This window comes from Arvicanthis niloticus, chromosome 20, assembly GCF_011762505.2.
Source record: "Arvicanthis niloticus isolate mArvNil1 chromosome 20, mArvNil1.pat.X, whole genome shotgun sequence".
Classification (NCBI taxonomy): Eukaryota; Metazoa; Chordata; class Mammalia; order Rodentia; family Muridae; genus Arvicanthis; species Arvicanthis niloticus.
In genome coordinates, this window is record NC_047677.1 from 6781518 (window position 1) to 6806889 (window position 25372).

Genomic DNA, 25372 nt, shown 5'->3' on the forward strand with positions numbered 1-25372 from the left:
GCAGGGCTTACACTGCCTATCTAGAGGCATTTGGAAATAGCCATGTTCTATTAGAACTTAGTATTTGAGGACCAGTGACTTTAAATTACATCTTATACAGTAAGAATAATTATATAAAGCAGAACCATCTTGTGTAAATACCAACAGTCAGGATTGAGAAATACTGTCACTCATGTAACAACATGAACTCCAAGTCCATTCTCTGGGACAAAAGGAAAGTTAGTCGCATGTTTCTTTTTGAAATCAACAAAGCCCAGAGATGCTTTTCACTATCTTTTGGGTTTATGTACACTTCCTGGTCAGCTACTTGATACCTGGCAAATAAGCCTAGAGAGCAACCATATACTACATTGTCTGAAAGGATGTTCATGCATCTCCTATATCTCCTTCTATACACATCTGCTGGGTGATTACATGAAATAGTCTTCTAAATAATCCTCAGGTTAAAGACTCCCCTAGGCAGCCTGTCTCTCCCCACATTGACCTGCTACATACTCCTGGAACATCATTTATTCAAACAATTTCTCCATCCTCAAATCTTTAAGCTTTAATTTCCTATCACCCCCACCCCTTTGTCTCCATACAAGGAAGCTTTATGGTATGGCAGGTACCTCCTTCATTTTTGTATTTCCCATGTTATATAACATAGCATCTGACAACGCTAAATATGCCTTTAAATGTTGGTTCCTAACTCTCAAGAATTGTGTTCAAATGCTCCTTAATGATGTTATTGCATTCCAAGCCTATAGTTTCATCCTTCTTTGTAGTCATAACAAATTATTAGTCAAAGGAATAGAACACTTCATTTCATATTTCTCGTGATTTGCTAATACTGCAAACTTTCTCTGCTTGTTTGTTAGATCATACTGTATGCTGCTAAGTGGGCACACTACTAAGAGATTCTTGTATAGTTAATGGAAGTCTTCTAGAATAGACCATCAGTCTTCAAGCCACAACATATGGAAAAGAAAAATAAACAGATGTAAATAGACAGTGCTGTCAGTTGCATTGCTTAGCTGTAATTCAATCTGAACCAGCCTTTGCATCCAGATTATCCCTGGATACCCATTATTCCTTTCCAATTTATAAGAAAAGTACTCAATAAACAACTGTTTTTTTAAAAAAAAAACAAGAAAAATTAAACAGTCTAAACCTAATTTATTAGCATTTACAGTCAGGAGTCTGATATACAAATACCCTTGAATAATACAGTCTTAAGCAGCAGGCTTTATTTATTCTTTCATTTCATATCCACAGTACTTTGGCCTGAAGTCCCCACATTCTTCAGAAACAGTATCAATCCCAAAAGCAATCACAGCTTTGAAAATGTTTTCATACATTCTTTTTTATTTCCTCTTATCATTTTAAATAAAGAAGGAAAGTATTTATCATTTCTATTTAGTCACATAGAATTGGAACACTGCTATGTAACAGAAATCACCACGCTAGTGCACAGGGATAGAAGGACAAGTCACTTGGATCCAGGCTACATACTATAAAGTCTTGACCTTGTAAACATTTCCACAGGAGGTAGACCTTAGACATTTGACTTTGGTCAAATAGGTGATAGTAAACAATGATTATAAATTAAAGATATTGTGAAGGCATTGAATATACTTTTTCTTCTTTCAGAAACCAAAGATGAGAGAAGACAGATTTTTTTTCAATAGATTAGAAAGTGAAATATTACATCTTTGTAGTGTCTGCATCTTTAAATTTCCATTGGCTTCATTTGATAGTATTTTAAGTTATGATCAATAATGACTTTACATTTTAGCCTATTCCTATTTGTGTGCAATATAAGTATCTCCTTTCACTAATGGAGTTGTCCAGCATAGCAGTGATCTGAAAATAACATTCAGCCACTACACCTTCAACCTTCTCTTCTCTCATGGCAGCTGGAGGGGGAAGGGATATGACATCAATGCAGCAGAGCGTTTGAGTTTCACCTGCATTCTACATTGTTCATTTAAGTGCCTCCCGCTGCTGTCCCCATAAACACAGTGTTGATGGGTGGTAAAGAGGACACCATTTCTCTGTTGCTTGCTCCATTGGTGTCCAGATTATCTTGTACTGGATACTGACTGGAAATTCCATACATACACTGGGATGAAGATGAGGGAATCTGGGCTTGCAAGTTGGAAGCTACAAGGGAAAACACAAACAATTAAAACAATTAAAAACAAATTGATGTATTCTGTATTCCACAAATACCACTCCCTTTGAATCTTTTATGGTTTTTGCATCTAGCATATATAAGCTGTTTTAAATGCAAGTGTACATAATTCACCAGGAAAATAATATTTTCTTTGATTTTCCCACTTGTTGTTATCCTGTGTATTATTTCTACATATTTTCACAGAGAAAACACACATTATTATATTACATTCTGTCACTAAAATATGTCTTCACTACCTCTACCTCCTGTCTGCACCTCCAATCACCATTCCTCCTAGACCCATATAGCAGCCTCAGTCTCTCACCCTTTGGAGAAGAGCTAGGAAGATCACACTGATATGTAAAGAAGTTTCTACTTTTCTATCACATGACCATGACTTACGCTCTAGGAATAAAATCTTGTCTTCTTGCCATGATTCACAAAATTCTACACAAACCACAAACTGACTTGAAATTTATTCTGCTCTACTCTCTCATATGTTTAGCTTCTCAAGACACATTGACTTTTCTTTCCGTTCACTGAACTTTGCAAAATTTTCTCTGAATTCAAAGGCTCTGTAATGACCGTTTTTCTGTCTAGATCTCCTTCATCTGATTTTCAGTGTTTCTGGATTTCCCAGCTCTCAATTCAAATGTCTTTGCCTCAGGATTCCATGCCTGACATCTGCCTGCTCCCACTTTGCCAGTCACCACTTTACATACTTCAAAAAACTTTAACGTATCTTTTAATAAACTGTTTTAGGTGAGTGTTTCAAGTAATGGGCTTTATCATAGCATATACATATATGTTATATTCATTACATATAGTCTTTATACTTGTGATTTGTTCCCATCCCCCCACTGTCCTTCCGAATACTCTGATCTCTATCCAGCTGGTTCCTCCTTCCCCAATTAATTCTATCTCATGCATTCCATTACTATATATTTTTATGTCTATTAAGAGCCCTTCCTCTTCTCTCATGATGCTTCATGACATACATGCATACACATATATAAATGCATCTCTCTCTCTCACACATACACACACACACACACACATGTATATATACAGGTTTCACATATGAGAGAAAGCATATGGTAGTTATCTTTCTAATGAAATTATCTTTGTAATGTATTCTTTGTATATTCATTTCCTTACTCTCCCCCTTCTAAAACATAAACTTTCTCCAAGAAGAGACTGTGTCCTGATTACCTCAGTAACCTCATACCCAGGATCTGATATATAGTTGCTCTAAAAACCTTCTTTAACATGTTCAAAAGGTCTACTTCTTTCTTGCATGGTTGATCCATTCTCTAGTCATGGTAATGTGCTGTCTGTCTCTAAGGATCAGGCTTGCTACTGATGAGGACAGAATGGGTCCAGGCCCCACTTGTTCTCTTTCCTCTGATGCCCAGTTTGCAATCTGCTCATTAGTCATCTCTGACAGCTAAAGCTTAGAATCCACCATACTTCCAAGCCATGTTCCATCAAAGCTTCCATTATCTCTACAAGTAAACAGAACTAATAGTAACAATAGCAACACGGTACATTTTAGTCTGATGGTGAGGACACTTCCTGAAGTGGAATTTTCTGCTTCATTAGAGTAACCTAGAAGCAATGACTATTATCAGATAGCAGGAGATGAGCTACTAGACTGCCCAGGATGCACTTGTGATGGTCACAGGAAGGGAAGAAGTACTTCCTATTGAATTATTGGAAAAGTACACTGAGTGATGAGAGATGGAATTTATTTCATCTTTTCAGTGCTCCTATTGGGTGTCATGTGCCCTTCATTTACCCTAATGCAAAAATGAATTCCATTGAAGATTTCAGGTGTCTCATATAAACATCCACACTTGTTTTGATATGTTATGGATGCATACTTTCTCAGTGATACTTCATTATTAGTTTTCCAAACTTAATGTATACATTGCTTCGGGTTCAATACTTATCAGAAATAACTTACTAATTAAAGTAGACCAAATGTGTGTACATATTTAAGATTGTTAGCTTGATGCTAGAAGTCAAACCCTGGGTTTTATACATGACAGAAAAGTAAGTGTTCTGCTGCTGGAGCCATACGTGAAGCCCCTAAATTTATTTGGACTTGTCCATCACTCATTGATTTGTTAAGTTTCTTCTGTGCACTCAACTTGGTGGTGCATCTATAAATGAGGCTAAAATTGGAAGGAGCAGCTAGAAGACTTCCTGGAAGGCAACTGTCTTGCTCATGTTGACTTGAATTATATCTTATATATAACAATAAAGAATAGCAACAGTTTCTACAAGGATATTCAATCTCAGTTTGCAAAAAATTGAGAAAATACTAGCTGCCACCATTACAGGATTTTTGTTTATTACTGTAAACACTCAGAGTGGTATGGGGTGCTAATGGTAATTATGGGGTCCAAAGATCATTCTTGACACTTCCTAGTGAGTCTAATGATGGTCATAAGAAAGTGAGGAAAATGTAATATTTTTCTTCTCAGAAAGTTCACTATCATTTCGAGTGCCTTTGACAAGCTGTGCTAAGATTTTTATACATACTAAATATAAGTTATTATATCTGGAAGAACTAACAGATCTTAAATAGGTGCGTATTAATCATTTCAAAGAACGAGAAATGGAAATTTATTCTTTACTCAAACACAAAAATATAACGTAAAATAATGATTAAAATTACCTTAGGGCCATGCATGCCTAGTTCAGTGAACATCCACCCTCCCAACCCAGGCCAGGTCGTTTTGCATAGCTAGAGTTCATCACTTCTTAAAACACTTTCACTGACTATGAAAACAATTTACCTACTACAGGAGTCCGACATGCGACAGGAGAGGATGTGTCTGCATAGAACGAGTTGCTCTGCTTCCGGCTGCTGTCATCTAAAATGTTAAGTGGATCATGGATATCACTGTAGGGAGGCAGGGAGCGAACACTGCTGATGACTGAAACATGTTGGTTCACCATCGATCCAAGCCTATGTGCCTCTGAGTAGTTTACATTGTTTCCATAGTATCCTAGAATGGAACAGGCTGTGAATATTCTCTTTGTTTGCTACTGAATCACCCCAGGAAAGATAAAAGGAACAACATAGCTGTGTGTAGCCCTAAACATATCTAGTAGTCAGGATGATTTCTATTAGCTTGAGACTTAAACTTATGCTTTAGTATATAGTATATAAATACTATTAGTATGGTTTACTATGATAGTTTTTAGTTAAAAGGTAATTAGCATATTATTCATTTTGAAACTGACTACATGTTTTTCATAATCTGTATCTAAATTTATAAAGCATATCTATGAAGAAAGATACAAGTACTGCTAGCCCTGTAAAGCATAGCATTTTCTCAAACAAAATTTCTACCTACAGAATCATGTTTCTGGAGATATGTATGCTTACACTTAGGAGAAAGTCTTCTTAATAAATCCAACAGTCTTTCAATCTCCTTAACTTCAGGTTTTTTGTTTTATTTTTAAATAAATAGATAATATTGATTTTAGAGCCAATCTCTAAAATATACTGTTAATTTTCTGGAAGATGTAATCTCCATTGAAAATATTTTCAAAGGACAGAATATTCTTTTTTAAATGTATCTAGCATAAGGTTTGACTTTTTAAAAAATTATGTATAAAAAAACTTTAATAAAGCCACAAGAATTAAGGAATATGTTTGAGTGTGGCAGATACACTCTACAAGTAGCTAAGATTCTGTGATTTTTTTTTTTTACATTTTTTTACTGGATATTATGATGCTCAGCACAGGTGAAACTCAGTGTTAGATTTTGCTTTGCTCCCTTCTCAAAGGCCAAAAACATCTTTAAAAGTTACATACCATTAGGAGAATTAGAAGGCAGTGTTGATCCTTGGCAGCTGCCAGCTCCTGCATTACTAAGAAAGTTGAAGCTTCCTGTGTTCAAAAACTGCATGCTGTGTGACTCTTGTGTGTGGGGAGATGGTGCATAACTGGAAGATGGCCTGGAATTATATGGAGACCCAGCACAACTGCCACCAAAGAAGTCTCTAGAAAGATGCTGTTCAGTCCAGGCCATGCACCTCCCATGCTCTGCACGGTGAGCATAGAGGCTTGATGCAGGGTGAGACTGTCCCCTAAACACGGTCTGATAGTTAGAGTTGGTCCCATAAAAGTCGTGGTTGGCTGGAGAGAGCGTAGGATAAATTGGTTCTGCATATGTTGAGCAGTGTGTTGAAGCTGAGAGGACTGTGCCCACGCTTGGGGGTCTGCCAGCCATTGGCCCTTGGTTAATAACACTTCCTCTGCTTGCTATGGCTGGAGAAATAGGTGGTGTCATCAGATGGCCAGTACTTTGTGAAAGCTCTATTTGACCTAGAAAAAAGAGACCATTCTATTTGTGACATAATAAGTAGATGGAATCATGTCTTTCAAAGTATTCAAATTATTTATTAATGTACCCTTTGTTCCAACTAAGTAGTGCCTCTCTCATGCAAATAACTGGAGAATATGTGTGCGTGCAAATTCACAATCATAGAATAGGGGGTGGGGGAGCTTTGGGAGGATGGGGAGGAGCTGGAAGGAGCTGAGAGGAGCTAGAGGGTGTAAAGAAAGGGAAGAACATGATCAAGATATATTGTATGAAAAATATTTTAATTAAAAAATAACTCACAAGTAGGAAGGGAAATGCAGTGTGATGCCCACACTGTACCATAACAAAACCCAAAATGAATGAATAATGATTTGAGCTTCAGTAATATAAAAATGCACTAACATCACAATGCCCCGTTTCACAGTCAGCTGAACTCAGCACACTAGTACCACTGGTGAGTGAGGATTCACTAACATCTTCCACTCCCTGAGCCTGTGGCTTTCAATTAATATAGTTAAGCGACAGCATCTTAAGTCCCCTCTTGTTTTAACCTTCTGTATGCCCAATACATTAACCTATAAAATGGAACTTTTGTAACAGTCCATGAGCTGAAGCTATATTTAAAATAAACTCTGACATTTCATTCAAATCACTGAAAATTTATTTTGCTGCGAAGCACAAAATTTTTGCATCGTTGTCCTAAAGTGGCTGGACGATAAATCTCACTGAAGCCAAAATCAAATAAGCAACCCCATTCTAAAATTTCTTTTTTTTTTTTTTTTGTTATTTTGTTTGTATGAGTGTTTTGTCTGCATGTGCATCTGTCTACTACATGCAAGCCTGATGCTTGCGGAGATGGCAAGCTTCCATGTGGATGCTGAGAATCAAACCAGGGTCCTTTATAAGAACAATTGCCCTTAACCACTAAGCCAATTCTGCACCCAGTAACACAGTTTTTAATGGCAGAGTTTTGCTATCCAACCCAGCCTGGATTAAACTCATGACGTTCGTACCTCAGTCTCCTGAGTGCTGGGGCTTACAGATGCGTGCCACCACTCCTAGAAGCTGTCCACATTTCATCTTCAAAGTATCTTAGGGATTTTATGCATATCTAAGATATGTTTTCTTCTATTAAATGAAAAGACCTAGTCACACTTGGTATGAGTTACCATCTGTGTGTGTAATAACTACATTTCTAACGGTATAAATATGAATGCTAATGGCAAAAAAATCATAAATATAAACCCTTAATTTTAAAATTTTAATCAGCTAAAAGAGTTTTCTCCGTGGCATTCCTGGGAGTCAGCAGTACTGAGAGAAATGAAGAGATGGGTCTTCTGTGATGGGTTGGAAAGGCTGTGTTGGTGTTCTTTACTGTTGCCCCACATACCTGGGAGTGGCATGTTCTCAGTGTTCTCAGCTGGGAATGAGTGTAGAGCAGCAGGTACAGCTCCAGGCTGGCTGGAAGGCAGAGGGACATAGGATGTTTCCACATGGCTTTCATTCTTCACAGTGTCACTGGAAAGTAAGCTGCCCTTGTTTCGGTTGGCCAGAAAGCACGAGCTTGGGGAAGCTGTGAAGGCAGCTTTACTCGCATCTGGAAAGATTGTTTTAAAATGACAGGTGAGATTACATGATACTCCTTATTGACAAGCCCAAGCAAAAGACACTGAATATGGCTCCTGTTTGAGTAATAAATCTGGAAACTCCTGCATAATATTTTCCATAGGAAACAGGCTGGAGGCTTTGGTGGTTAGTGACAGTGCTGGATTTAGTAATTGAGTATTTGTGGGTAGGTGCATTCTGAAAGGCACTGAACAAGCCACTCTGGGATAAACAGTCTTCAGAATGCAGGCTTCTTACCAGAAATGGGTTAACCTCTTTTGCACCAAACTCTTGTATTTCTACATGGTATTTCTACATGTGTTGCCTTGAAATACAATGATTTGCGGGCATTTTATGGCAGAGTTTTCTTTAACTTTAATGAAAGTCTCAGAAATAAAGAACATAAGTTGTGTAAAAAGCCAGATTCCATTGAGAAACTTTCACTGCTATGTCTAAATGAAAGGGATAAGGTGCTCCCCATCAGTATTCAGGAGTGATACTAGTGGTCCTGAATGTGGAGCAAAACTGAGGCTACTCTGAACCCACTTGTATACCTGCAGATTTTTACACTTAGACCTAAACAAAGAGATACGAAAAGTATAATGGCTGTGTCAGTTACCCGAGTTCTTCATATACTTGTCCAATAAATTCTGTAGTTCCTGCTCCTTGTCATTATTAAATTGAGTCTCCATGGCCAGAAGAATGTACTCATCCAGAAGCATTCGAATCAAATGGAATGAGCCTAGTGTATAGAAAAGGGGGCACGTACAGGAGAAAAGAGAGGAAGGGGAAAGAAAAGGAAAAGGGAGAAATGTTATCTTTGTGACCATCTCTCCGCCCTTTACAAGGAACAACTGAAATAAACAAATATGTGTTGCACTTTCAATGACCTGCTAAGACCAACATGCTTAACTTGGGTCTCTAATCTTTCTGTGTACCTCCTACCCAGCTCCCTGTGTGTACTGTCCTGCCAGCCCTTTGGCCACTAATTACATCAAAGGAAAATTCGGATGAAAGTGAGACAGGCTTTCTGCTTTAAGAGGGCACACACCGGAGCATGATAAGCTTTAACCAGAAGAGAATGAGCTCTCTTCTGCTTGATTCCTGTTTACTTTGTACTAAATAATTAGACGATGGCCAACACTGTCTGAAAATTTTATCAAATAAGGTGTCTCTCCAGCCTGAACCATATTTGATTTAAAAATAAAAGCAAAAGAGTCATTTTCATGCAAAAGGTGGACTGAAAAGTTTAACCTTCTTTGAACTGTTCAATGGATTTCCTAACAAAAGTCTTTCTTCATGCTAAAGTTTGGCTTTGGTGCTCTGCATTTTAAGAAACTTGAAATATAAGAAAAGCTGTTCTAATTATTAAATCAAATTATAAAATTTTAAACTAAGTTTAATAATTTATTTCTTGTTGACTTTTCAACCCATTATCCGACTTTAATTCCATTGAACCCTAAATGAAACCTTAGTTGACCCTAACCTGTTTAGTATTTTGAAAAGTTCTTAAAATGCAATTCCATGTCTATAAGGTTAGTATTGTAATTCAGAATTAGCAAGTTCAGAAAGTTCAGGGCAAAGTAGATATGCAATTTTTGAAAAAGTGAAATTAGTCTAATTGTGGGATAATTTCATTATGAGTTTAGAGATAAGGTAAGACAGTTCAGAAATTTAGGTGCCTGTGCCTTCCAAGTTACATATTGGTTTTTAAGTGAGACTATATGGGTACCCGGGAAAGACAGAAACTGTGGCCATGCTACACCTAGAATACTTCCCCAGGAGAATGTCTCAACTATTGTTTTTTATTTGCTTGTTTTATGCAGAAAATTTAGGCAAGCATTTCTACTCCAGATTTATGTAGAGTAAATTTTTTTATTTGCAACATTTCCTCAAACACCTATGCTTTATATAAAGAACATTCCTCAGACTGGTTTAGGTAATGCCTCAATCAGAGAAACAGTGTGAGGAATTAATACTACAGGAAGTCTGGTTCCCAAAGATAGCTCCTAACTACCATTGTTAATGTGGTTGGTACTCAGATGTGTTTTGAGAAGGAAAAAGGAAGTAGCAAGCTGTTGAAAATGGACGACTAGGGAGTGAGTGAAATTATTCAGAAACCAGTCATTGTAAAGCACACTAGATACCAAAACTTGATGCGTTGTTCAAGGTAAGATTATGCATTACTCGGGCACCAAAAAAGCTCCATTTGAGCAGAAAGTCTTGAGCCCTCTTCTTCAGAGATCTTCCGTTTTGTTTGCTCATCTAAAAATAACAGAACAAACTGAAGCTGTGAAATCTGTCCTCTTACTGCACATGTGCCCTGTTTGGGCGACTAGGTAGAGAAACTGTCTAATAAGCAGATAGATGGTGTGGCTTCATACTTATTTCATCAAAGAAAGTGATTTGTCCGGGAAATCTTTAACTTCAGCCTGTGGTTGTATTTGTTCTATTTTGTCATTTTAAAGGCCCTGCATCTTTATTCTTTATAGCTTAGTTTCCTATTAGAATTAGGCTATACATTGAAATAATTTACAGGCTATTTTAATCTTCTTTTTTTTAAAAAAAAAAAAATAAAGCTTTAAGAAGGACAGACAGTAATGTACGAAGTGAGGGTGGTACTTTTCTGTAGATGATTAACTGGATTCCCTGGTTCTGAGTGAGTCTGTTTTCCTATAGAGTGGCTTGAGCCAGCTAGTGAGGGACGTATTTGCTCTCAATACCTCTCTTCATGATGGATGACTTGAAGGTTAACTGAAAGAGTTGAAGAAACCAAATAGAAAACATAAAATTGTGACCTTTCAAAATCAGAATTTCAAGTACACAAGATGACAGTTTCAGTCAGTCTTAAGAAAATTTGCTTTTTTGGAAAGACTCAAATTTTTTTATTTTCTAAGTTTATTTTTAACCTAAATCCTCTCATACAGGTGTAACTTTAAACATTGATACAGAAAAAAATAGCATCCTGTAGCCTTAGATTAAGAATGAAACAGAACCAACTTCAGGTCTAGTGCTTTCAAACCAGTCATTTTCCTGATTTTGATATTTGGGTCATTTAATTTTATATGGTTTCAAAATATTCAAAGTATTTTAAAATTTTAAATTAACATACACATTATTAAATATCATTATGACATTGTTAAACAAAGTGCATTTTAATAGATGTTCCTTTCCCTTGTCTCCTCTCCTATTGCTATATTCAAGTTCCCCATAATCCACCTGAGTCTCTTACCTCTTTTTCTCACTTGTCCCTTTCCCATCCCATCCTTGTTTTCAACCATTTCTTGGCCTCCTTTCTTTTTATGGACACTTATACTGTGCTGCATATGCATATTCAGGCCCAGGATCAAGTATGAGGAAGAACATGTGGTATTGCTTTTTTAAGTTTGGATAGCCTCACTTAATACTATGCTTTCCAGACATACTCATTTTTCAGTGAATTTCATTTTTCTTTACAGATGGAAAAAAATTTCACTCTGTATATGTACCACATTTTCCCTACCTATTCACCTGTTGATAGCCATCTAGGTAGGCCTCATTTTCTTGTGATCACAAATACACAAAACGTGGTTTAAAAATACACTGTCTGGACCTTTTCCACATGCATCAAAAGATTACAGCCAGGTTAGCATTTTTTCTCTTAAAAATATTTTCTGAATTATTCATAAAAATACCTTAATAACTCTCTGTTCTACCACAGTATCCAACCATTCAATAAATGCCTCCACTGTAGCATTCTTCTTAAGGAGATCCTTCAGTTCTTGGAACACAGTGATGGAGTCATCTACCATGTCAAAAACAAGAGGAGGATGACGGGGAGGAAAAGAGAAAGACAGGAGTGGGAGGAGGAGGAGGCGCAGAATGGGAGGAGGGAGAAGAAGAGGAAAGAGTAGAGAGAAAAAACAATAGTTGTGAAGAGGAAGAGAGAGAGAGAAGAGCACTAATTAAGGATAAATATGATCTATGATCGATGTACATTATATACATATGTGAAAATTACATGATAAAACTTGCTATTATGAATAATTAGCAGTTGGTAATTAAAATTTTAAATAGGTCACAACCACTATGAACTCATGATACAACCTTGAACTATAAAACATTAGTAATTTTGTAACATAAAGGGGAAATGGAGATGGATAAATGTGTGAAATAAGTTAATGTTTTATCCTGTTAGTGGTAACAAAAATATTTAGTGTAATCATCACTTTATCTGTCTTGGGATATACTGAAATATAGGTTTATACATTAAGTATGTACATTTATACATGTTCTTGATGGGAATCACTAATATAATAAATACTTCTTTTTAAATCAGTACTTTCACTTGCTGAAAGTAATTCATTAGATGAGTCAAAAGCTAATAAATGGCCCAAATGAAGCTTGTTGGTTTTCTGCTTTCTGAAAGACTCTATCTTTTCCAAATTAAGGCCAGCACTGAAGAACTGAGCCATTTACACAGATAACAACCTTAATAAAATTTAAGAGGACAGACTAGGATTACCACTGAAGAGTTTGAGGTCTTGTAAACCATTAGATGTAACATATCATTTCTCCCAACAGAAATGAGGCTTGATACCGGACTCTAAGAACAAGCCATTGCTTGAGCCAGGATTATAGAGAGGGCAGTTCTGTCTGGCAGACAGAAAGTGATGGAAAAATAGTCTGGTGCTGCTACCCATTGATATCGAGCACAGCTGTGTAGTCACACACATTGGTTATGTTAACTGTCAAATAGCCTAATACTGAACCAAATCTCTGCTTTTAATAGCATTGTACTGACACACAATCTTTATATGTTTCACATGCTGTACAATGACAGGAGCATGGAACACATACAAATGTGTTCATACGACATATAACAGTGGAAGAAAATTAGAAAACTCAAGGCCATTTGTATTGCTTCCAAGTTATTTTGGTTATTTCTAGACAGTGAAATAAACAGTTACTTTTCTTCACTATTTCAGACAGTAAGTATATCTTTTAAAAGAGAGCATTTTTTTTTAATGAAAAATGTTTCTGTAGGAGTTTCTTCAATAGCTGTGATTTTGCTGCCAGAGGCATTCAGTATCTCCTAGAGCAGTCATTGGGTTCTCAACCTTTCGAATACTGTGTCCCTTTAATATAGTTCTTCATGTTGCAATGACCCCAAACCATAAAATTATTTTCATTGCTACTTCATAGCTGCAACTTTGTTATTGATATGGGTTGTAGTGAGAATATCTGATATGTAACCCTGAAAGGGTCATTGATCCCCCCCCCCATTCCCAAAATGGGTCACAACCTGCAAGTTGAGAACCTCTGATATAGACACTTTTGGTTGTCACAACTGGACAGACTGATTCTCCTAGCACCTAGTACACAGAGATGAGTGATGCCCTTAAATATTTTACGATGCATGGCATAACTTCCCCGTTACACTACCCATCAAGAGGTCAGTATTGTCCAAATTAGGAGATTCTGTTGTTAGCTAAGCAGACTCACGTTCGCTGTAGATGTCAGATTCCGTGTCTGTGCTGTTGGATATGGTAAGAAGAGCCTGAGATCCAATACTATTTAAGTCAACCTTCTCAATATCAGATACCATGGCATTCACCACATGCTGGTCAAAGAGAGCTGGTCTGGCAATCTACACATAGTCAAAAAAGAAAATAAACTATATCAATTATAGTCTACTTAGAAAAAATTTTAGCTTTGATAAAATTGTCTCTTGAAGAAAGATAACCATAAATAACTTCTCTCTTGAGTGTATCTGCTTGTAAATATACATTTGTATCTATGTATACATATGTGTCTGGGTGGAGGTCCATGATCTGGATTGGGTGTTTCCCTCAGTCTGTCTCCACACTATTTTTGAGACAGAGTATCTCACTGAACCTGGAACTCACTGATTCAACTAGCCTGGCTGACCAGAAAGTCCCTGGGATTTATATCTCACTCTCAGTCTCCCCCACACCAGGTGTGAGCTGCTGTCATGCCTGGCTTCTGTGTGGGTGTTAGTCCTTGAATCTGAATGGCAAATGCTTTATTGACCAAATCATCTCCTCTGGTCAAACTCCTTATGCAAATTTTAAGATAACTGAAACACATGATTGCTTGTGAGACAAGTTTGAATTTTTTTTTTTAAGATTTAAAAAATGAAAATAAAATTTTTGATTAATCATCACAAAGCAAGGAATATTAAAGTGTTCATTTAAAAATAACATTTTAAAGCTGGGGTGGTGGTGACCTGTGCCTTTAATCTCAGCACTCAGGAGGCAGATCAAGACCAGCCTGGTCTATGAAGCAAGTTCCAGGACAGCCAGGGCTACACACACACACACACACACACACACACACACACACACACACACAAATCCTCTCTTAGAAAACCAAACTAAGCAAAGCAAACAGAAAAGAAAAATGGAAAGAAAAAGAAAAAAGAAAGAAAGGTAAAGGAGAAGAAAAGAAAAGAAAAATAACATTTAAAACATAACATTTCTTATCTGGACCTATGACTAGGGTTTTTTGTTGTTGTTGTTTTGTTTTGTTTTTGTTTTTATTCAGGACACTGAACACCTCCCTAAAGCCAAAAATTATGACACAGTAAAAACTGTATGTGGTATTCCTATCTATGAATTAGTTTGCTGCTCCCTGTCTGACAGTGACTATCAGTAGCAGTTTAAAGTGCAGAAGACATGAAGGTTTGAGAACATTAAATATCACGCAGACGGGATAGTGAGATGGCATGGAGGGTAAGAACACATACTGCTCTTCCTGAGGGTCTGGTCCCCAGTACCCAATGCCAGTCAGTTTACAGCCCCCTGTAAGATCTCCAAGAGTATCCAATAGCTCTAGCCTCTGCAGGAGCCTGCACTCACATGCACATACCACCACACAGAAGAGAACACACATACCCAATTCAAAAGATAAGTCTAAAAGAGGAATCACAGAGCCTTACTACTTACAACTTTAACTTGTACCAGTCGGTATATTTCTTTTGAGATTGCAATAACAATAACTTTAAAAAAAATTTTTTTAGATAAATTTGAATCACAGAAACTTTGCAAAGCTAACGTAGAATTTCAGAATTCTCTCCATCCAGCTATACATCATACTATCCACATGGTATCCATTTCCTAAACCAGGAGATTAATGTTTGTACTTTGTAGTTAGCTAAACTGCAAACACGCAGATAGAATTTTGTTTCTGTACATCCTCTCAGGTGTAGCGTTTATAACTAGGTTACACGTTACATCTTGATGTTGCGTACTTTGTCTCCTTCAAGTTGTGCGAAATCCTTGATCAGAAGAGACCTTTTGATTTGGGTGACTCGTATTCTCAGCTGACCCCATACCTGAGCAAGATGCAAGAAAGATGTCTGCCGCTTCAGAGAAGATACAAATCTTCGCAAAATGGGGATTTTCTTGTCAATGAGGGCTTCTGGCAAGTTTTCCAAGGATGAAACAACCCACTGTTCCCAATTTTTAGCAAAATTTCTTATATCTGCTAACAAGCTGCAAAGAAAACTCTGGGTTAGGTGCTACATTGCTCAAAATTATACTGAACATACACTTGTCTTCTGGGGGGGATTTTTTTTATTTTATACACACGACAAGATTTTACACCAATAGTCAGTTAAATAGTACAAATTTACATTCAGGAGGAATGTTTAAAAAATTCAACTAAAAAAACACTTCTTCCTGTGACCCATAATCCCAACATTTTACAGTGCAGGGGAGAAGGAGGCCTGGGGAGCATCCAAAACAAGTCTCTCAAAAGAAATGACTTTCAAATTTTACATTCCCTCTCCACACAGGATTCATAGTGAGATTATAATTTACAATTCATCCTTCTCTGTAGATTCCTTTTCTGTTTCCTGTTCTTCCTCTTCTTCTGTCCCTGCTTCTATCTCTTCTAACATACACTTTTCAATAGAGGGATCCTGTTGCCTATGCTTCCAAAAACATGAGTTTGAAGAAGCCAAAACAAAATCAGCCTGGGGCTGCTATTCATGATCTTCAATAAAATAATCAGATTTTATTTATTAAATGGGACTAAGAATCGTATCTCGTCATTTGATTATTTTGAGAATTATAACAAATAACTCATGGAAAATATTCTGGTTTGAGTCTAGCACAAAGGGGACACATAAGTGCCATATTATGATTCATGACTCACTAATTTCTGTGAAATACATTTCTTGGAAAGTATGTCAGCTTTGTGTTCCACATTTTGACTCTTTAGATGATATTATACTGGCAATATAATATATTACATTTAGTATCATTTTGACTCCTTAGATGATATTATACTGGCAATATAATATATTACATTTAGTATCATTTTGACTCCTAAGATGATATTATACTGGCAATATAATATATTAAATTTAGTATCAGCTTTATTAATATATTCTTATCATCTAAATTTTATTCAACAAGTGACCAAAAACATACAACCTAGAGTTCACTTAGAAAATTGCAAATTGTGGCCAAGTGTGTATAAGAACATATAAGTGTTTGCAACTCTAAATCTTCATATTTGTTTCATAAGAGCACTCTGAGTATTGTTGCTGCAGTTTGTGGTGGTAAGAGTTAGGGAAAAACTAAGCAAAGCTCCAGGTCAAACTCTGGGGTTTAGCTGGCTCTGGGATAATAAACGAGTTTCTCTCTACTTCCAGGTTTTCCACTTGGTAATTTTGTGATTATAATATCTACTTTCAAAAAATATTTCAGCATTTATTTATCATTCAATGAAAAAGAGTTGATAAAATAAAGTATAGTATCCTTTGAATGCTGGGAAGGTTTGCTGTCTCTTAAATGGAAAGTGCAGAGCCAAACTTACTTATGTGGGAATGTTCTTGAAGGAAGTGCTATAATGTTAATATTATTATGCCTTCAGTTTTTCAATTGTGCATAGTCACAGATGTTTTGAAAAATATGATTTAATTTATCTCAGCTGTTACTGCTGTTTTAAGTAGTCACATAACCAGCTGCTGACCACTAAATTAGTATAGCTATTTGACTGTGACACTGAATCATTGTATATAAGTAATTGCAAATACAGATTAGATGTGTAAAGTACACCAAGGATAATTAAAAGAAACTATTGACCAGATCAGAGACAACTATTACATAATAAAAGAAAATAATCCCATGAAATTGTGTCAAAGTGGATATTTTTATCAATCAATATGCATTGGAGCACTATGTCAAGCCATAAATTGGTTTGTTGCCTCTGTTTAAAAAATGAACTTATTAGACCATTTTCAAGAGAAAATTTTGGTCATTTTCAACCAAACTTCTATGTTTTCACCCTGGAGAAATGGCTGTGTGAAAAATCTTCTCGTATATTTTAAATTAAGTATTTAAAAATCTGTTTTGTTTTTTTTTTTCTAAAAGGTCATAATTTTATTATACCATTTTATGATTGTGGAGAATAAGTTAATCGTAAATGTATAGTAATTAAGAATTTTCCAAAATTTCTTTACAGGGTTTATTATTGTGCTTATTTTCCCATTGGCTATCCCATGCATCCACTATCTAACCTCCACTGAAGAATTTCAGAAGCCCGTTGGAGGTCAATTATGCTTGGATACCAACTTATTTACTTTTGCAGGCCTCACACCGAAGGGACTTTAGGTTTTTATTTTACCCATTTTATTCACTGATGCTCAAATACAGAGATTGGAGCACACTCCTTCCGGGTGATAGAAAGATATAAAAATTCTATTTTTGATAAAAGGATGAGTTCCAAGCCAATGGTTTGCATTAACAGTCTATCCAGTGAAACTATCATTCTTACAAGGGACTGTCCTGCTTTATTAGCTGAACATACCTTTCAGGCATTTCTTGCATTGTTGCAGGAATGAGGACATCTGTAAGAACCTTAACCAAAGCAAAACAAAGGTTAACATAAAACTTTAGAAATGACTGTGATTGGAGTTTTGGAAGAACAGGCTTGTGTCTCATCATCCAGGCAGAGCTGGGAACTGAACCAGGACTTGCAGTATTCTAGGACAGCACTCTGCCCATGGATTGCATCCCAGGCACCAGAAGTGATTATTTCTAATGCAAGGGACACTATTTGTCGATCAGTTTTACTTGTTACCTTCCTAGAGAGTAACATGATTCCTTTCTGAATGTTAGCTTTTTTTCTCCAAACTGAGTGTGAGTTGTCTGTGAGCACATGAGACAGCAGATCAACACCCCTGGTATGAATAGCCCATGCTAATTAGCCTTGCTAATCACAGTTTCCTAGACTAGACATTGGATACTCTCTGTACATTGGTGAAGACCTCACAGATGCTCAGTTTACAGTTTTATTTGCTGTGACCTCTGCTTCTCTCTGGCTCTATAATGAGGTAGAAAACTAAATGTACCTAGTGATAACTTAAAATCAAGTTTTGTTGCACTGGACTAAAATAAAAAATAGTTTATGTGTGCGTTGGGCATGAAATCTGTTTCTCAGAAGAACCAAGTGGTAGCCCCAACGTTGCTGCTGTGATGGTGACAGCTGACCTGAACCTAGGTCTTTCCTGTCTTCACTCAGAACTAGCTCTCATCTAACGATTGCTTTTTCAAGTGGTAAGAAATTACAGTCATGTTAGTGCAAAATGAACTAACATTCTTTGTAAATACTGGCCTTTATTCAATTAAAACAAAAACAAAACCAAGACAGTTCTTGCTCTCCCTTGTCATTCAGTATAAGCCTGAAGCAAAGGCAAGAATACCCTGCACTTAGCTCTGCATTTTCTTCCTCTGTGGCTACTGAATAGGGCATGAAAATGTGGCCCTTTGGTTCTCATTCTTCAGACAAGCTGTCTGACATTTGCAAAGTTGCCTCTGAATGATGCAGCTGGTGTTTCCTTTAGTTTTCTGCAACGCTGAGAGTGCAGAAGCAACTAACTTGCCCAACAGGTTTGAATGTTCTTATCAACTGATAATGTTTTCAAATGATAATTTATATTTTTCCTTATGACAATTTGGCAGGTAAATGTGGGTACATTTATTTTAAAGTACCCAAATTGCAATATCATTTTACCCTTCTGTTTGGGCCTTCTTACTGCTCAGCTGAGGAAGATAACCTCCCCTTCCCACTAAATGTTTGGCTATGCCAACCTAGTCCTCTTTCCCAGGATCACTTCTTGTGACCAATCTAAAGAAATCTATGGACTCTTATTAGGTTAAATACAGAAATGAACATTAATGCATTTAAACTAGAAAAATTTAAAGGTGTTAATTCTATGAGGAATAGATGAGAAATTCCCCTGAGAAATTAGATGTCATAGTATGTTAATCTGAATACACCTCACAGAAGTAACAAGAATTAATAAATTTGATCACATATTAGCCAACATGTCTTATTTTAGATTGTTCTTAACTGTAAACAGAAATTGAGCTGGTTTTGTTTACTACAAAGTTTTTAATAATTATAAATAAGTTAGAGGCATTAAGAGTGTTATTTAAGGATATAAAGTGTGCTTAAGACACCCCAAGAGGCTTACCTTATAAAGAATTGAGTCACAAACACAGAAAATGTCAATGATAACGGGATTTTCAAGCAGGGGAAGGAGATGGTCTGGCATTCCTTGCCAAAAGTGTAGTAAGAAGTGCTGGATCTAGTCATAGAGCAAAGAGCACATTGAACTTCTTAGGAACAGGATGTGAAGGTTTATATAATGTCATAGAGAAACATTCAGTCACCTCACCTCTTCAAAGTTCCCATTGATTGCGTTGTCAAGTATGCACTGGCAGTGAGTTTTGTACATCATTATGAGAGTATCAACCTACATTAAGGAATAAAAAAGCACTTGACCAAAGAGTCTTCTAGTGTTTATTACTTGTTCAATCCACATTTTCAAGCTCCTGTTATAGACCAGGAATTTTGTTCAGTGCAGATTTGGTACAAAGATTAAATCATTTTCCCAAGGATCTTTCTCCCCAGTGAAGGAAAAGGACAAGGAAAGTGGTAATCTGACACTGTGTGACATGATATGATGCTCTATGATGCAGCATGATTGTAATAAGGGCATTTAAGATCTAGTAGCAAGAGAACTCTTGACTAAAACAACATCTTTATTTTCTTTGTGAGAAAAAATATCTTCAGAGAGTGACAGACAAGTTTTAGCTCAACTGTGGAGAGTGAATATGGAAGGAAGTTGGCCACCACTTTGAGTGTCAAGCAGCCCCTCCCAGCTCTTGGCACAGTTGTTTACTGGGATCAGCTTCACACAGAGCATGCTCCAGTCTTTCTGTCTTAGCGAAAAGGGTGCTTCAAGCCCTTGGCTTTAGAACCAACCTCTTTCTAAGAGATGATTGGCCACCTGTGGATCCTGGAAACTGTGGGAAGGTAAAAGGACTAAGTTGTCCTCAAGAAAATGGGTGTCAGTTCTTAGACACATATAAGAGTCCACTGGGAATGAATTCGGAAGCCAGGTCTCTCACAATCACCTCTGGAACCTGAGTGAGAAATGATGTGCCAATGTGAAAGGTTAGGATTTCTTGGAGACCAGCAGAGACGCTGAAGTAAACCATTGGCACACGTTCCTCGACTCTCTATTTTTCTTTGTCACTTTCCTCCCTCTCTGGTTCTCACCAGGTAGATTTACACAGTAAACATCTTTATTCCTTGTATGCATGCAAGCAAAGCTTGCACAGTATGCATGCACAGAGGTGAGCCAATACCACTCTTCCTCCAAGAAGTGCAATCACACTGACTTCTACCACTCTCCCTACAAGCTGCTACATGGTAATATTTACAGGCATTTTTTTCTAGTGTGAAGTCACTATATCTATGAAGAAACAGTATGTTAACCTTGAATACTGTGGTTGTATGAGAGAATAGAAGGAAATGAATGCATTCAATCTGAGAATTATCTTCACTACTTGGCCTGTTCTTATCTAATGAGGCTCATCTGTCATCCAAATGTGTCCTTTGCTTCTCTACTTATGTATAAATAGCTTAAAATTCAATTTTCCATTTTTATTTCCTCTATCTATAAAACTGCTAAACTAGTTCAGTTTAATTTACAACATTCCTGTGTTTGCACCTCAGAATATAAGTTGTGTTAAAAGCACTTTCATCCAATGTGAGCTTTACCTGAAGGAAACTATATAAAGATTATTAAACTCTGATTCAATAATGGTATCCACTAATAAATGGTGGATATTTTCTCCAACAAATGATTTTAGAAGTGCAGAAATAGAAGACAATTTAGAGGGAGACTTTATTAAAGAAGCATTGGAAATTAATATTGAGGAATACCCAATGAAAATGCTCCCTTTTGTCGTCTTCTGTAACACTTATATTTATTTAATGTTCCTTCTCAGTGCTAGAAACAGATTATATCCTAGAGAAATGCTTGGTGACTATTTATTGAGATAAAAATTGAATTAAAGCCAACCAAAACCAAAATGCTTGCCATTGAAAACCAGGATGAAATAGTCACATTCTAGTATTTTTTATCCTCAATTTTGAATTTTAAATAAAAATAATCTTTAGCCCTTGGGATTTACTTTACCACCTTCTGATTACACACTATCATAGAGATGGTAAATAATTAATTGGAAAGTGTTTAATCAATGTTAGTAAACATTTGTCTCTCCTATAAATCAATCAATTCTGTGTGATAATGCAGATTTCTGATTGCTTCCTGCAAGTGCCATAAGATTCCAAACAAAAAAAGATATGGAGTCAACATATCAGAAAATCGATAGAGAAGTGTCTTTAATTGATACCTTGTCCTTAGAAATGCATCCTTGGTACACAAGATGTTGAGCACTGGGGAATTCTGGAAGAAGTGTTCCTGTTTTTGAGCTAAGTGAGTATTTGCGAGTAAAACCACCCTGTAATTAAGAAAGGCACAAAAAATTGTCAAATCCCAAATTTGGTAATGAAACAGAAATAAACACTGAGAGTTTTGTTTTGAGTATTTGTCAATTTTTGCAACTTTTAGAGTAAACTTAAATTGATATTTATTAATGGTGTAGTTTGGAAGATCTACTTCTGGAATTGTTAAAATTATTTTAGCTACAAAATCAAAGATTGTTGGATCCCAACTCTGCATTTACCAGTAATATGAGCAAGGTGGTGACAATTAGATTCATTTGTTCAGTCTCAGGTGGGCTAACTACTGCTAGAACTTTACTAGAATCTAAATCATCTCATCTCCAAACTATTTATCTGTACCTCTCTACACTGTCCGCTACACTGAATTTGGGTGTTTGTCATTCCTTTGCATTTCCAGAAGAAATTTGTTTTCAGCAAATTAGAAAAAGAATGCAAATACATATTTGTAATCGTGTGTAATGCTGCAGAGCTGGCACCTGTAAGAAACCTGCACAGGAAGAGTGAGTGCTTTTTTACAATGAACCTGAAGCCTCCACCAATGTTCCACAGGAAAGAACTGATTGCTCCAGCTCCAGAAACGGACTTTAACAAACTTTTCAAGAGCAGTAATCCTCGGGAGGAAGAAACAGAAAAAGTAGGAGTTTGAGGACAGCCTCACCTAGACAGAGAGCCTGAGGCAACCTGGACTACCTGGGACACTGTCTCAGAAAACAAAGACTAAAACTGAAATTAAAGGATTTAAATTAATTAATTTAATTGTCCAGGAGTTAAGATCAATGTGGAACCTCAAAAAATGAAAAAGCTTCTATCCAGCTAAGGAACCAATGAACCAAATGAAGAGCAAGCTCATGGACTGGGAAAAAAAAATCTCACACATCTGACTGAGGATGTATATTCAGAAACATAAATAGCTCAAAAAACAAGAGTCAAAACCCACAACACAACTAAAAGGGAGACTATAGATTTGAATGGAGAGTTTTGAAATGAAAGAATGCCATAGAGTACCTGAAGTTGCATCAAGAAATAAAGAGCTAAGAAAAAGGGGAAATAAATACAAGGTAATTATAAAAGTCAGAGGAACTCTACTTCCTTCTTTCAGTTGAGTTAAGAGTCTAATACATAAAGAAAAAAACAATTATTAATATAAACATTAGTCCTATAAATTTTACTTTTTATCTCCACATTTTATTTTCTATATAATTTAATAAATAGTAACTATTAATTTAGGTTTTGGAACACACACACACATATATATATATATGGTGTAATTTTGTGACACCACTGAAAAGCATAGGGATGGAAACATAAAGTAGTTGGTTTTATGTGTTACAGAGATTAAGCTGGTATAAATTCTGACTGGAATGTTATATCATTATTATGTTAAATATGGTAAGAAAAGAGTCAGAGAATATATCCAAAAGGTGGTGAGAAGGGAATTGTACTCTAAAAATTAAGGACAAAGGGGACATAGTAAAATGAAGTGAAAGTATATGCTAGGATCTGCATTACCGCTTATATACATAAGGGTCTGTGAAATGCTCACATCAATATTGCTTTTCATATTTAAAAATATCTCATTAAATACATAATGAATACATTCATCTTGGTGTTTTTCCATAATGGAGGTCTGTATAATAGTACAAAATAAAGGAACTAGAACTTTATATTTAGTATTTGAAAATCACAAACCTGAGTGTTAAATAAAAACAAATTTGCTGAACAAATAATACCATTTTTATAGAGAGTAAAACTGAACAAAAATTAAGCAGTAAGTTTGGCTGGGGATGCATTCTTAAGCCATAAAACTGAGACAGAAATATAGGAATGTGTCTTGGAGATTGCTAACCTTTTATTAGTAGGGAAGAAAAAAGACAAATGCTGTATAAAAGATGTCTCCCTTTTAATTAGTTCAGTAGGACATGGTTGAATACCTCTGTGTATCAGGGTATTAAAAATAGAGAATTTCCCAGCAAAATTGCTTAGCATGATAGAAAATATTAAGGAGCAAACTATATCATTTTATATTAATATTTTAAATTTTCACAATGGTAATATTTTTGTGTAATGGAAGGTAACAATACAGATAGAAGATCTCCAAGAATCAAAGCAGCCCAAGGAAAAACTTACAAACCCACATTTCTTTGGACATATTATTAAGTGTGTATTAGATGCCAAAGGTCAGAAATGATACTATGTTTTCTAGAGTGTGTGACACAAAAATAGAAAGGACTGGCTGTCTTTTCATATCCTCGTTGCTGGTGACTGTGCTATAGGAGGTGCTGGGTTACGTAATCCAAACTGGCCACAGAGATCTGCTTTGTTTCTTTGGTTTTCTGCTTTGTTTTGGTTTGTTTTCTTCTTTCTCAGCTAATGACTTTAGTATTTGTAGGTAAACTATTAACCTTATTTCTAAGCAAAAAGAGGGATCCTACAGAAAAGAGACACATGTGATTATAAGGTAACAGAGTCTGACTTGTGAGGAAGAGGTAGAATCTAAGTGGCCCAGTGTGGCTACATGATGACAAAGGGGACATGATAACAAATATTTGCAAATATTTGAAAAGTATATCCCAAGGAGGGAGGGGTTGAGATTGATCTCAATATGGCATTGTTCAACTAACCATAAACAGTTAATACGAAAGAGAAACAAAATGGCTATGGGGAAATTTTCCTCGTTGTAATATATGAAATAAGAGCTTATTTTCTAAGGAGTGATGATGACTTTGTTATCCTACATGTGTGAGATGAAATTTATCCCAAACCAAGAGTTGTAAAAAAAGGAACTCACACTATTATCACCACCTGATTTTTTGAAGAAGATGCCAAAAGTACTCATTGAACAAAGGCCAGAACCTTCAGCAAATGGTACTGGAAAAACTGATTATCTACATATTGAAGACTGAAACAAGATCCTTTCCTTTTGCTCTGAACTACATCACCTATAAACAAATCACAGAAATTAAAGTAAGACCTGAAACTCTAAGATTGCTCAAGAAAAAAAAAAGGCAGGAAAATCTTTAAAATCCAGGAAAACCTTTGAAGACAATGAGGAAGGTTTTAAGTGGGAATCTGGTTGCTTGGGGAATAAGGCCAACAATTGACAAATGGGATCTTATGATTTTTTTTTAAAAAGGTTCTGTACAGCAATAGAAGCAGTTAGCTGAGTAAAGAGACAGCCCATAGAGTTGGTGAAATCTTTTTATACATCTGACAGAAAACCATATCTACAAGAAACTATGAAAACTAAGCCCAAAACACCAAAAACCCATAAAACAAAACAAAACAAGATATAGAATAAGAAATTGAAAGAGTGTTGAGAAGAAGAGAGTTACAAGATTGACAGAGATGACTCAGTGGGTAAAGGGGCTTGTTGTGCAGATGTGGGGGCCTAGATTTGATCTGCTTTAACTCACATAGGATCAGAAAGGTAGCA

General features: G+C 36.2%; 1 protein-coding gene across 1 annotated transcript in view; it reads right to left on the minus strand.

Annotated features, from left to right (window-relative positions):
- Window positions 1-1254: 1254 nt before the first annotated feature.
- The window catches only part of Rfx6 (regulatory factor X6), a 53963-nt gene continuing 29845 nt past the window's right edge, over window positions 1255-25372 (minus strand). The window contains exons 7-19 of the mRNA XM_034524479.2: window positions 21828-21935; window positions 19799-19876; window positions 19595-19708; window positions 17926-17975; window positions 15443-15602; window positions 13591-13735; window positions 11781-11890; window positions 10254-10371; window positions 8726-8848; window positions 7892-8098; window positions 5991-6503; window positions 4963-5175; window positions 1255-2145 (exon numbers count right to left, since the gene is read on the minus strand). Of these exons, the coding sequence (XP_034380370.1) occupies window positions 1970-2145; window positions 4963-5175; window positions 5991-6503; window positions 7892-8098; window positions 8726-8848; window positions 10254-10371; window positions 11781-11890; window positions 13591-13735; window positions 15443-15602; window positions 17926-17975; window positions 19595-19708; window positions 19799-19876; window positions 21828-21935 (2115 nt within the window). The 3' untranslated portion in view covers window positions 1255-1969. The remainder of the gene's footprint in view (window positions 2146-4962; window positions 5176-5990; window positions 6504-7891; window positions 8099-8725; window positions 8849-10253; window positions 10372-11780; window positions 11891-13590; window positions 13736-15442; window positions 15603-17925; window positions 17976-19594; window positions 19709-19798; window positions 19877-21827; window positions 21936-25372) is intronic.